The 14,721-nt window shown below is 38.7% G+C and overlaps 1 protein-coding gene across 1 annotated transcript in view; it reads left to right on the forward strand.

The window, feature by feature from the left end:
* SAV1 (salvador family WW domain containing protein 1) overlaps positions 1 to 14,721 on the forward strand; it is a 31,061-nt gene that overhangs the window by 12,178 nt on the left and 4,162 nt on the right. The window contains exons 3-4 of the mRNA XM_065872286.1: positions 8,618 to 8,888; positions 11,588 to 11,731. Of these exons, the coding sequence (XP_065728358.1) occupies positions 8,618 to 8,888; positions 11,588 to 11,731 (415 nt within the window). The remainder of the gene's footprint in view (positions 1 to 8,617; positions 8,889 to 11,587; positions 11,732 to 14,721) is intronic.

The following is a 14,721-nucleotide window of genomic DNA, read 5'->3' on the forward strand; positions in this document are numbered from 1 at the left end:
CTCTTTTCCAGATATATGCCCAGGAGTGGAATTGCTGGATCATATGCAACTTTAGTTTTTTAAGGAATCTTCATACTGTTTTCCATAGTGGCTGCACCAATTTACATGCCCACCAACAGTGTAGGAGGGTTCCCTCTTCTCCACACCCTCTCTGGCATTTATTACTTGTGGACTCTTTGATGATGGCCATTCTGATCAGTGTGAGGTGATGCCTCATTGTAGTTTTGATTTGCATTTCTCTAATAATTAGCAACATTGAGCATCTTTTCATGTGCCATCTGTATGTCTTCTTTGGAGAAATGTCTACTTAGGTCTTCTGCTCACTTTTTGATTGGGTTATTTGTTTTTTTAACATTGAGTTATGTAAGCTGTTTGTATATTTTGGATATTAACCCCTTGTTGGTTGCATTGTTTGCAAATATTTTCTCCCATTCCATCGGTTGTCTTTTCATTTTGTTTATGGTTTCCTTTGCTGTGCAAAAGCTTGTAAGTTTGAGTCGGTCCCATTTATTTGTTTTTGCTTTTTTTTTGCCTTGGGGACTGATCTAAGAAAATATTGCTACGATTTATGTCAAAGAATGTTTTGCCTATGTCATCTTCTAGGAGTTTTATGGTGGTGTCTTAAATTTAGGTCTTTAAACCCTTTTGAGTTTATTTTTCTATATGGTGTGAAGGAATGTTTTAATTTCATTATTTTACATGTAGTTGTCCAGCTTTCCCAGTACTTCTTGTTGAAAGAGACTGTCTTTTCTCCATTGTATATTCTTGCCTCCTTTGTCATAGATTAATTGACTGTAGGTGAGTAAGTTTATTTATGGGCTTTCTATTCCGTTCCGTTGATCTATGTGTCTCTTTTTGCACTAGTACCATGCTGTTTTGATTACTGTAGCTTTGAAGTATAGTCTGAAGCCTGGGCGACTGATACCTCCAGCTTTGTTCTTTTTCTCAATATTGCTTTGGCAACTCTGGGTCTTTTGTGGTTCCATATAAATTTTAAAATTATTTGTTTTCATTCTGTGAAAAATGTCATGGGTGTTTTGATAGGAGTTGCATTAAATCTACAGACTGCTTTGGGTAGTATGGCCATTTTAGCAATATTAATTCTTCCAGTTTAAGAGCATGGAATATCTTTACATTTCTTCGAATCCTCTTCAGTTTCCTTTATCAGTGTTTTGTAGTTTTCAGCATATAGGTCTTTCACTACCTTGGTTAAGTTTATTCCTAGGTTTTTTTGTTTTTGTGTTTGTGTTTTTTGGGTGAGGTTTTAAATGGAATTGTTTTTATCTTTACTTTCTCTTTCTGATATTTCATTATTAGTGTATAGAAACACAACAGATTTCTGTATATTAATCTTGTATCCTGCTGCCTTGCTGAGATCATTTATTTGTTCTAAAAGTTTCTGTGCAGAGACTTTAGGGTTCTCTTTATAGAATATCTTATCTGTGAATAGTGACAGTTTTACCTTTACCCTTCCAATTTGGATACCTTTTATTTATTTTTCTTGTCTGATTGCTGTGGCTAGGGCTTCCAATATTGTATTAAGTAGAAGCAGGGAGAGTGGGCATCCTTGTCTTGTTCCTGAATTTAGTGGAAAGGCTTTCAGCTCTTCACTGTTGAGTATTTTGTTGGCCATGGGTTTGTCATAAATGGATTTTATTGTGTTGAGACATGTTCTCTCTATACCCACTTTGCTGAGTTTTTATCATAAATTGTTGTGGAATTTTGTCAATAGTTCTTTCTGCATCTGTTGAGATGATGATATGGTTTTTATTCTTCAACTTGTTAACGTGGTGTGTCACATTGATTAATTTGCAGATATTGAACCATCCTTGCATCCCTGGGATAAATCTCACCTGGTCATGATGTATGATCCTTTTAATGTATTGTTGAATTTGATTTTTATATTTTGTTGAGGATTTTTGCATCTATGTTTATTAGTGATATTGGCTTGTAATTTTTTTGTGGTGTCTTTGGTTTTGGTATCAGGGTGATGCTGGTATTGTAGAATGATTTCATGGTCATTCCTTCCTGTTCAATTTTTGGAATAGTTTGAGAAGGATAGGTGTTAACTCTTCGGTAAATGTTTGGTAGAGTTCTCTTGTGCAACTGTCTGGTCCTGGTCTTTTGTTTTTTGGGAGTATTTTTTTATCAGTGATTCAGTTTCATTACTAGTAATTGGTCGGTTTGTATCTTCTATTGAATATTTCTTCCTGGTTCCATCTTGGGAGATCGTGCATTTCTAGGAATTTGTACATTTCTTCTAGGCTGTCCATTTTATTGATGTGTAATTATCCATATTAATCTTTTACGATCCTTTGTATTTCTATGATATTTGTTGTAACTTTTCCCTATTTTTCCTGATTTTATTGACGTTAGCCCTCTCTTTTTTTCTTGATGAATCTGGCTAAAGATTTATCCATTTTTCTTTCCTTTTCAAAGAACCAGCTCTTAGTTTCATTGATCTTTCCTTTTTTTTTTTTTCGATACGCGGGCCTCTCACTGCTGTGGCCTCTCCTGTTGTGGAGCGCAGGCTCTGGACGCACAGGCTCACTGGCCATGGCTCACAGGCCCAGCTGCTCCGTGGCATGTGGGATCCTCCTGGACCGGGGCAGGAACCCGTGTCCCCTGCATCGGCAGGTGGACTCTCAACCACTGTACCACCAGGGAAGCCCATTTCCTATTGCCTTTTTAGTCTCTATTTCATTTATTTCTTCTCTGTCCTTTATGATTTCTTTTCTCTTAGTAACTTTGGGTTTTGTTCTTTTCTTCTAGTTCCTTTAGGCGTAAGGTTAGATTGTTTATGTGAGATTTTTCTTGTTTCTTGAGGTAGTCTTGTATTGCTATAAACTTCCTTCCCTTCCTCTTTTGTCCTGTTCTCTTCTGATTTGATGACTAACTTTAGTGTTTGGATTCCTTTTTCTTTTTTGGGTGTGTATCTATTGTAGATTTTCGGTTTGTGGTTACTATGAGGTTTGATATAGCAGTCTATATATAAACAAGATTGTTTTAAGTTGCTGTTCTTTTAACGTCAAATGCATTTCCAATATCCTGCATTTGTGTTCTCCTTTTCTCACAATTGCTGGTTTTGATACACTTGTATGTGAATGATTTTCTAGCTTTACTGTATGTTTGCCTTTACCCGTGAGCTTTTCTATTCGTAATTTTCTTGTTTCTAGTTGTGGTCTTTTCTACTTAGAGAAGTTCTTTTAGCATTTGTTGCAAAGCTGGTCTGGTGGTGCTGAATTCTCTTAGCTTTTGTTTGTCTGAAAAGCTTTTCATTTCTCCATTAAATTTGAATGAGAGCCTTCCTGGGTAGAGTATTCTTGGTTGTAGTTTCTTCCCTTTCATCACTTTTAATATATCATGCCACTCCATTTTGGCCTGCAGAGTTTCTGCTGAGGAATCAGCTGATAACATTATGGGAGTTCCCTTGTATGTTTTTTGTTGCTTTTCTTTTGTTTTAATATTTTTTCTCTTTAATTTTTATCAGTTTGATTACTGTGTGACTCCGTGTGTTCCTTCTTGGGTTTTTACTGCCTGGGACTCTCTGTACTTCCTGGACTTTGGTGACTGTTTCCTTTCCCGTGTTAGGGAAGTTTTCATCTATTATCTCTTCAAATATTTTCTCAGGTCCTTTCTCTTTTCTCTTCTCCTTCTAGGACCCCTATAATGTGAAAGTTGGTGCATTTAATGTTGTCTCAGAGGTCTCTTAGACTGTCTTCTTTTCATTTTTGTTTTCTTTATTCTGTTCTGTGGCAGTGATTTCCACCATTCTGTCTTCCAGGTCACCTATCCATTCTTCTGCCTCAGTTATTCTGCTATTGATTCCTTCTAGTGTTTTTTTTTTCGTTTCAGTTATGTATTGTTCATGTCTGTTTGTCTGTTCTTCAGTTTTTCTAGGTCTTTTTTAAACATTTCCTGCATCTTCTCAATCCTTGCTTCCATTCTTTTTCCAAGATCTTGGATCATCTTCACTATCATTCTGAATTCTTTTTCCCATAGGTTGGCTATCACCATTTTACTTAGTTGTTCTTCTGCGGGTTTCATCTTGTTCCATCATCTGGGACCTAATCCTCTGCCATCTCCTTTTTCTAACTTTCTGCGATTGCTGTTTCCTTTCCACAGGCTGCAGGATGGTAGTTCTTGCTTCTGCTGTCTGCCCTCTGATGGATGAGGCTGTCTAAGAGGCTTGTGCAGGCTTCCTGGTGGGAGGGGCTGGTTCCTGCCCAGTGGTGGGTGGAGCTGGGTCTTGTTCTTCTGGTGGGCAGGGCTGTGCTCAGGGAGACTTTTCAGCCACTTGTCTGCTGATGGGTGGGGCTGTGTTTCTGCCCTGTTGGTTGTTTGGCCTGAGGTAACCCCAGCACTGGAGCCTACAGGCTGTAGGGTAGGGCTAATGGCAACCTCCAGGAGGGCCCACACCAATGCATACTCCCCGGATCTGCTGCTGCCAGTGTCTTTGTACCTGCCATGAGCCACAGCCACCCGTCACCTCTGCAGGAGATCCTCCAGTACTAGGCAGGTAGGTCTGGCCCTGTCTCATATGGGGTCACTGCTTTTTTCCCCTGGGTCCTGGTGAGCACGAGACTTTTTGTGTACTCTCCAAGAATAGAGCTTCTGTTTCTCCCAGTCCTGTGGAAGTCCTGCGATCAAACACCGCTGGCCTTCAAAGCCAGATTCTCCGGGGACTCCTCTTCCTGTTGCTGGACCACCAGGTTGGGAAGGCTGACATGGGGCTCAGAACTTTCACTTCTGTGGGATAACTTTGGTGGTATAATTGTTTTCCAGTTTTTGGGTTGCCCAGCCAGTGGGTATGGGATTTGATTTTATTGTGATTGCGCCCCTCATACTGTCTTGTTGTGGCTTTTTCTTTGTCTTTGGTTGTAGGATATCTTTTTTGGTAGGTTCCAGCATTTTTTTGTCAATGGTTGTTCAGCAGTTAATTGTTATTTTGGTGTTTTTGTAAGAAGCGGGTGAGCTCACATCCTTCTACTCTGCCATCTCGAGCTAATCTCTTCTGTTATAAACTTCCATCTCAGAACTACTTTTGCTGCAGTGTGTAGATAGTGGATTCTTGTGTTTTCATTTTCATTTGTTTCCAGGTATTTTTAAAATTTCTTCTTTATTTCTTCAGGGATTCGTTGGGTTGTGTATTAGCTTAGTTTAGCCTCCACTTGTTTGTGTCTTTTGCTATTTTTTCATTGTAGTTGATTTTTAGTCTCAAAGGGTTGTGGTTGGAAAAGATGCTTGACATGATTTCAGTTGGCTTAAATTTACTGAGATTTGTTTTGTGGCCTAGCGTGTGCTCTGTATCCTGGAGAATGTTCTCTGTGCAGTTGAAAAAAAAATGCATATTCTCCTTTTGTGTGGAATGTCCTATATATATTAAGTCCATTTGGTCTAATGTGTTGTTTAAGACCAGTGTTTCCTTATTGATATTCTGTTTGGGTGATCTGTTCATTGATGTTAAGTGGGATGTTAAAGTCCCCTAGTATTGTTGTGTTACTGTGAATTTCTCTCTTTACATCTTTTAATATTTGCTTTATGTATTTAGGTGCTCCTATGTTGGGTGTATATATATATATATATATATATATATATATATATATATATACAATTGTTATGTCTTTTTCTTAGATTGATCCTGTAATCATATGTAATGTTCTTCATTGTCTCGTGTTACAATCTTTGTTTTAAAGTCTGTTTTGTCTGGTATAAATATTGCTATCCCTGTTTTCTTTTCATTTCCATTTGCATGGAGTACCTTCTTCCATCCTGTCATTATCAGTCTGTGTGTGTGTTTGGATCTGAAATGAGCCTCTTGTAGGCAGCATATATATGGGTCTTTTTTTTTTTTCTGTATCCATTCAGCTACTCTATGTCTTTTGGTTGGAGTGTTTAGTCCGTTTACATTTATAGATATGTACTTATTGACATTTCTTAATTGTTTGGCGGGTTGTTTGTAGATCCTTTTTTTTTTTTGGCGGTACGCAGGCCTATCACTGCTGTGGCCTCTCCCGTCGCGGAGCACAGGCTCAGCGGCCATGGCCCACCAGCCCAGCCGCTCCGCGGCACGTGGGATACTCCCGGACCGGGGCACGAACCCGCGTCCCCTGCATCGGCAGGCGGACTGCCAACCACTGTGCCACCAGGGAAGCCCTGTAGTTCCTTTTGTTCTCTTCTCATGTCATTTGATGACTATTTTTAGTGTTATATTTGGGTTCTTTTTCATTTTTGTGTATTTATTATAGATTTTTGGTTTGTGGTTACCATGAGGTTTATATATAGCCATATATGTGTGTGTGTATATATATGTGGTTAAGTTGGTGATCTCTTAAGTTCAAATGCATTTTAACAACCCTGCATTTTTACCCCTCCCCCCGACATTTACCGGTTTTGTCATGTTTTACTTCTTTTTGGTTTGTGTATCCCTTAACTTCTTATTGTGGATATAGATGATTTTATTACTTTTGTCTTTCAACCTTCCTAATAGCTTTATACTTGGTTTTCTGTTGGGCAGAGCCATGTCCCAGGGTCCCTGGCTATAGGGCCCTGTGGGGTCCTGGAGCTGGTATTGGCCCGCAGGTGGGTGGGGCTGGTTCCTTATACAGCTGTCGGCATGGTCCTGGCAGTCCCGGAGCTTGTGTTGGACCACTGGTTGGTGGGACCGGATCCCAGGTTGGCTGCCTAAATTGGCTTAAGGTGTCCCAGATCTGGTTTTGGCCTGCTGGTGGATGGTGCCAGGGCCCAGGGGGTCCTGGGACTGGTGCCATCCTGCTAGTGGGAGGGTTGGGTCCTGACAAGCCAGGCTGCAGGGCTGTAGTGGTCCTAGGGCTGATGTCTGCCTGCTGACAGATGGGGCCGGGGCTCAGGGGATCCAGGGGCTGGTGCCCACCGACCAGTTGGTGAAACCAGGTTCTGGGACTAGTGCCAACTCACTGGTGAGCGGAGCTAGGTCCTGGGGTCTCTGACTACAGGGCCCTGGGGGTCCTAGAGTTGTTTGTCAGCTTGCTGGTGGGTGGGTTCAGGTCCCAGGGGGTTCTGAAGCCAGTGCCTGCCCACTCGTGGTTGGAGCCAGGTTCTGAGTTATCTGGCTGCAGGGTCCTGGGGATTCCAGGACTAGTGCTGGTGCCCTGGTATGTGGGTCTTGGTCCTAGGCCTTCTGGTGAACAGGGGCATATCCTGGAGTGGCTGTGGTCACAGGGGGTTTTAAGGCAGATGGCCTGCTGGTGAGTGGGGCTGTGTCCCAGCTGGGCTAATTGTTTGGCTTGACCTGTTGTGTCCCAATACTGGTGCCCATAGGCTGGTGGGCAAGGCCAGGTTCTGGTACTAATAAGTTAGAGGGAGAATTCCAAAACAGTGCTTGCCAGCACCAGTGTCTTTTTGGTGGTAGAAGAAGCTCCCAAAATGTCTGCCACAAGTGTCTGTGTCCCCAGGGTCAGGTCCAGTTTCCTCCTGCCTCTCTGGGAGGCTTTCCAAGACTAGCAGGTGGGTCTGACCCAAGCTTCTTTAAAATTATTGCTTCTGCCCTGGGTCCCGGAGTGTGTGAGGTTTTGTGTATGCCCTTTAAGAGTGGAGTCTTTATTTCTCACAGCCCTCCAGCTCTCCTGAAAGTGAGCCCTGCTGGCCTACAAAGACAAAGGTTCTGGGGGCTTGTCTTCCTGGACAGGGTCCTTCCTGAGCCCAGTGTGGGACTTGGGCCCCCTTGCTTCTTGGGGAGAATCTCTACAGTTGTAATTATCCTCCTGTTTGTGGGTCACCCATGTGGGCGTAAGGTTCTTGACCATACTGCGTTTCCACCTTTCCTATCAGTCTTGTTGTGGTTCCTTCTTTGTATTTTTAGTTGTAGAAGATCTTTTCTGCTGGTTTCTAGTCTTTCTCATCAATAGTTCCTCTGTAAATAGTGGAAATTTTTGGTGCGCCCAAGGGAAGAAGCAAGCTCAGGGTCTTCTTACTCCACCATCTTGACCACACCCATTTCATTTCTTTCGTCATTGTTTTGTAGTTGTCAGCATACAGATCTCACAATTTTTTTGTTAGATTGATGTGTAAATATTTAATTTTTGGGAGCTAAGTGGTATAATTTATTTTTAATTGTTGTTAGTATAGAGATGTTAAATTGATTTTTGTATGTTGACCTTATACTGTGTTATCTTGGTAAACTTACTTAATAGTTTTATGGTACAGCCAGGTTATTTTTAAGAAATTACAAACTGGGAATAGTTTTACAAGTTCATTTTTGCTGTTTTAGATGAAATGTCAAATCTTAAATCTTGAATGAGGTGAATTTTTCTGTTCCTCACTTTTCCTTTAGCAGTATACATATAATATTTACTTATTAGCTTTGTTAGTAGTTAAATTTTGTATGGCCTGGTGATGGAAGCATCAACCAAAAAAGCCTGATTTCAAACAGGGAGCCTAGTTTCTCTCTTCTTTTGTAATTAAATAATAGTAACACTGGCTAGTTTTATGAAAAATTTTATTTGCAACAGTAAAATCATGATTTTTTTAACAGGAAGAGTACGATTGGGATAGTTAATTTTGTAAGTGTTTTTCATATGGCATATTTTTTAGCTATGAATAATTGTTCTATTTCTTCTCTTTTTCTCTTTCTTCTCAGGTATTGGGAGAGTTGCTGCTACATCTTTAGGAAATTTAACTAACCATGGTTCTGAAGATTTACCCCTTCCTCCTGGCTGGTCTGTGGACTGGACAATGAGAGGGAGGAAATATTATATAGATCACAACACAAATACAACTCATTGGAGCCATCCTCTTGAGCGAGAAGGACTTCCTCCAGGATGGGAGCGAGTTGAGTCATCAGAATTTGGAACCTATTATGTAGATCACACAAATAAAAAGGCTCAATATAGGCATCCCTGTGCTCCGAGGTAGACTATCAACTTTATCTTAACTCTTTGTTTTGGGATTGTCTAATGTTAGATTTTGAACTCATATTTTTATCAAAGAGAAAGATGTCCTGAAGTTTGATTTGAAAACTTTATTTTTCACAGCTTATGAGATTTTTTCCTCTGGACTTATATTTAGTAATGAATGACTTTAATAATTAAAAAACAACTTTTTAAACAAACCTCAAAAACAGGATCAATATTCTTATGATCAGATTCTGCTTTAATATGCCAGAATGCTTTTGTTAAAGATACCCAGAAATTAAAGTAAATAAATAGAATATCTGCCTCTTTACATTTAAATTTCTATAAAAAATACACATCTACCTTCTAATGTGTCAGAATATATTTTGAATTATGTTTTGCTGATTTTATTCAATTTACAGATATTTTATGTTTTTTAACTGTTGCCACACAAGAAAGTGAAAATTATCTATTTTATTTATTTATTTTTGGCTGCATTGGGTCTTCATTGCTGTGCATGGGCTTCCTCTATTTGCAGTGAGTGGGGACTACTCTTCATTGCACTGTGCGGGCTTCTCATTGTGGTGGCTTCTCTTGTTGTGGAGCACGGGCTTTAGGCACGTGGGCTCAGTAGTTGTGGCGCATAGGCTTAATTGCCCCATGGCATGTGGGATCTTCCCGGACCAGGGCTTGAATCCATGTCCCCTGCATTGGCAGGTGGACTCTTAACCACTGCAACACCAGTGAAGTCCCTACATTTTAATATTATCACCCAGAAAACTAAGCTTTGTCATTATTGTGCTGTTTTAATCATTTTACATATTTGGATTTTTAATTCAAGTTTGAAAAACAGTTTTTTTCCAGTGATTCCATTTAGTGGCACTCAGTGTTTATTGAGCAAGTGAGGTTGTCATCCATTCAAAAGAACCAAGTCAGCCTCTCTGCCTGTGTTGGGCTCTGGCCCCTTTGCCTGCTCTCCTTACCATCTCAGGCAAGCTGCTGCTCTCCCTGGCTTCAATTTGCCGGCCTGTGACATAGGGGTAATTTGTAGCCTCCCTCCCACCTGATCACAACCCTTACCCAAGGGCAGGGATGAGTTCCACGTATTCCTGCTGTGTCCCCGGCACCAAACACAGAGACACACACACAGGTAGATGTTTTGTTGAATGAATAGATGATAGAAATGCAAAAAAAAAAAACCCTAAAAACCCCCAACAAAACGTGGTTACAGTTTGCTGTCACTGGATCTCAGAGGCTTTCTGGTCCATATAACCAGATTTGAGAGTATATTGAGCCTGGTTTTCTGTTTATCATCATTAATTTTATATTGAATATTATTATAGAATTTTATAGTTTACAAAGCATTTTCACAATTAGTTAATTTGCTTCTCTTAGCAACTCTGTAGACTTTAAGCAGGAGAGAATAAACGCCTTCCTTAAGCTCAGATAGGTAGTATTAGCATCTATTTGGTTGTCTGTATTATGCTAATCCTTATACAGAACTTTTGACATATATTAGGTCATTTAATCCTTAGGAGAGTCATTTTTGGTATGAATTTATTCTGGTTTTACAAATAAAAAGGCTAAGGTTTAGAGAAGTGAAGCAGTTTCGCTTACATTCGTGCAACTTGTAATTGGCCAAACTGAGGTTAACCCGCACTCCCCCCAGGGTGTATCTGACTTCGAAGCCTCAGTTCTTTCCCACCTCCCAGTTGTGCTATCAAGGAATATTTCACTTTGCACCTACTTATGAAAGAAGAGTTGAAGATAAAATTCAGTGCCATTTGCACATTGATCTTTAAATTGTTAACTACAGTCTAATCCAACAGTTACTTGAGTCCTGGTTTAGTACTGGAATGATCTTTCCTGATACACACATAAACCTTTATGTTTGGAGGCAGGCTCTTCCAGTTTTATCTCCAAGTCTGGAATAGGCCATTATGGTCTCCCGGAATTCAGTCTTTAACCTTCAAGTGGGTCAGTGCTTTCCTTAGCATCTTCCCATTAAGAGCCCTTACCCCACCTTGCTGTTCTTTCCTTCCCCCCTCCCCCAACTTATAGGCTGTTAGCACTAATTAAAAGCATGGTCTTTTTTTTTTTTTTTAAGTCTCTGACTTAAAACAGGTTCTAAAAACAGGTTCTAATCAACCCTAACTCCCATATGCTCTCTTAAGGTGGTAAAAGTAGAAAGGAAATAGTATAGTTATGTGGATATTTCAAGCACAGTACTCACTCCTACTGTAGTACCTGTTCCAAACCCCCTTTTCAGCCTAAAGGAGAAAGAAAATATCCATTCTTATTTTGAGAAAAATTATCAACTTTTCCAGTATAAATTTATAGCTAATTACTAGTTATTACTAAAATTTGATTCTAGTTTTAAGCCTCTGTATAAAGATTATAACTTAGCTCTGACTTTTTTAATAGCCTTCTTTAAAGTTGCCCTTGAAAAGAATAAATATCAGCCAGATGAAATCTCTTAAAAATATGTAAAGATTTAGCTTAGTTTTATATCCATCACTAGTGACATACAAGTTTCCAAGAGAAGGTGCATTTTACTTCCCCTATAGTATGGTTTTAAAAAAAAGCCAGATCCTTATGTTTTTTAGGTGGTAGAAGTTTGGGCAAGAGGGACATTGAAAAAGACTTAAGTATTATTCTTATATTTCATGTTTTATTTAGGGCCTTTATCCTAATGAACATTGATTGTTTCTTCTTAGTGTACCTCGGTATGATCAACCTCCTCCTGTCACATACCAGCCACAGCAAACTGAAAGAAATCAGTCCCTTCTGGTACCTGCAAATCCTTATCATACTGCAGAAATTCCTGATTGGCTTCAGGTTTATGCTCGAGCCCCTGTGAAGTAAGTGAATTTACAGCACAAATTTTTGTTGAGTGGTGAGTAGAAGCCTGAGTGGAGTCTCTGGGCTGCTTAAAGCACACAGCACCATTTAAAAAAAAAATATTATTTAAAAGCCCATTGTTATTTAAAGAAGGGATATCACAGCTTATGAAGTTGAAAAGTCATTGATTAGAAATAGAAGTTTTACAAATATTTATTGAATCTTCACTTTCTATTGTGTGCAGACCTAGGCTATTACAGGGATGCAGTAAAAACCTTACATTCTCGTAGGGGTAGAATAACTTGTAAATAAGTGATGCAATACCTGTGATAAAAGGAAGGAACCAGGTAAGTCCTGGGTACATAGGTGAATCAAAGCGGGACACAAGGGTATTGAGGAAATAGTATGTGTGGTGGTTCAAGTTCTGGGAGGAGGTGATCTGTGTTCACTGATAGCTTTGTTACCCTGGGAAGGGTGCTTAACTTAGTTTTGTTTTCTGTAAATTGGAGATAGTAATAGTACCTTCTCTTAAGGTTATTGAGTATTCAATAAAATAATGCATCTAAAATATGTATCACAGTGTCTTGCACATTGAGAGAGCTTAGTAAATGGTTACTGTTATTATCGTGGGTAAAGGTATAGAATAGTGGTTAAGATCACTCAGGAAGGAAACTGTCTGGAAGGAAAGCGTGATTTCTGTCTCCATCACCTACTTACCGAATGATCTTGGGCAAGTTATTGAACTTAGTTCTAAGTGTTTTTCCTCTACTGAAATACAGGGGATATAATCTTATCTACTTTACTTGGTGTGGTGAGGCTTAAAAGTGATCATGCTTTTTTTTTCTTAAATATTTATTTATTTTTGGCTGCACTGGGTCTTAGTTGTGGCATGCAGACTCTAGTTGCAGCATGCATGCGGCATCTAGTTCCCTGACCAGGGATTGAACCCCGGCCCCCTGCATTGGGAGCATGGAGTCCCAGCCACTGGACCACCAGGGAAGTCCATGATTGTGCATTTTAAATCAAATGGCACAGTGGCTGACTTGAGTAAGCCCTTAACAATGGTTTCTTATTATTATGAGTGAGCAAGGAAAGCTGCACCAAAAAGGAAAATCCATGCACTAGTTTTTAAAGATGGCTATGAGTTTGCTAGGCTCATTGAGGATATTTGTTGGGTGCCATAGTAGGCACTGTTCTTGGAATATAGTCATGAATAAATGAAATATTTGCCTCAAAGAGCGTCTCTCTTCTGGGAAAACAGGAGTAGGTACTCAGATCAATAATCCAGTGTGGTAAGGATCAGTGACAGTGGTATATACAAAGTGCTATGATTTCAGAAAAGGGGATGTCTGAAAGTAAATAGTTATTGATAATCCAGTGCTTCCTGTACCATACTGTGCTAAGTTTTTACATATGTTATCTCATATAATCTTCCCAAAACCTATTTTACAGCTGAAAAAAACTCTGCTAAGATCACACAAATATTAAGTGGTAGATTTCAAACCTTTCTCTCTAACTTCAAAGTTCATACTCTTAACTTTTATCATTACTACTTCTTATTTAATAATAATTATCACTTACTGAGTATCTATTTAAATTCCTGGTACTTTGCTACATATTTTACACATAATAATTGCATGTACAGTACTGTTAACAATTATATAAGGTGACATTTTGCAGCCTTACTCTTAATATTCCATTTGTATTTCAAAAACCAAAACTATCAGCATAAGATAGCCCAAAGAATAGTTTTTAGAAAGTTTAAGATGATTGTACAATGAATTTCGAATAAAATAATTAAATCTCATAAAGTTACTGGTCATTTACTATGAACTATTTGTTAATTCTTGGCCAACATAACATTCCCTTACATTCCCTCTGATCTTTTCGGTCTATAAATTCATGGCTGTTGATCTGTGTGGCCTGATGCAGAGAGACAAGATGATATTATGAGGGTTGTAGTCTAAAATCAGTTTTTTTTTTCTAAGTCAAATTTAAGCCTTGTCAGTGTAATTTTTAAAAAGGTTTTAATTATAGATATTATTATACAGAGTATAAACAGTGCTTGTCAGAAGTTTGTTTTTAGTTTATTTGAAATTACATAGACATTCATCCATAAAATTAAGCATGGCTTGGTGTCTTAGCTAACCTACAGAAACCTCTTTACCTGATAATATCCATATACTGTAGGAATAGGATGAGGAATGATAGCAGATGGACTTTTCTTCCCTTTTTCCCTCTCTTCTTTCACTCTTGATACCACTTGATCTACTGCTCTCTGTGGCCTTTGTTCATATGCTGATCCTAAGTCATATGTAATACGTGCATGTATTTATATTTCCTTAAGTCTGGAAGAATATGTGCTTAACTGTTAACCTTTGTTATTTCTGGGAGTTGATAAGATTGAGTAGGGTTATTCTTTCTTCTTTATGTTATTTCTACTCTATAGCTGTGGTTAGAAAGAAATAACATAAAAAGCTTTCCTTCTTGGGGGAAAAAGATGGTACTTAAATGGAATTCTTTGCTTCTGATGAAAAGAAATAGACTCCTAAAGATTAAAGTCCCTTTCAACTCTGGCTCTGTGAGCTAACTATAGAACTTTAGGAAACTAGCAACTTAAGTTTTTTTCAAATAGATCAGAACTCCTCCCAGAATGGGCCAGTGAGAAAAGAGAGCAAGTACTTCTTTTCTGCTTAAAACAAGAGGTCTAGGTTACCTTTTAGTTGATACTAAATTTTTGTCTCTAAACAGGATTGGAAATGGTTAATATTGTTCTATCAACAGAAGGTGAGTTGTTATCCATGAATTAGGTAATGGAGAATCAATTACTCATCCAAAAAATTAGCTTATTTCTTCCTTTTGTTTAACAAACAATTGACATTATCTAGCTTTCTAAAATGCTTTATTTCTATCTCTAGCAGTAACTTACCAAAATAATTTTTGCATATACTTCCAGAACTGACTTAGAACAGATAATGTTCTAAATTTTTATTTATTAATTTTAGTAAAG

This window comes from Phocoena phocoena, chromosome 2 (assembly GCF_963924675.1).
Source record: "Phocoena phocoena chromosome 2, mPhoPho1.1, whole genome shotgun sequence".
Lineage (NCBI taxonomy): Eukaryota > Metazoa > Chordata > Mammalia > Artiodactyla > Phocoenidae > Phocoena > Phocoena phocoena.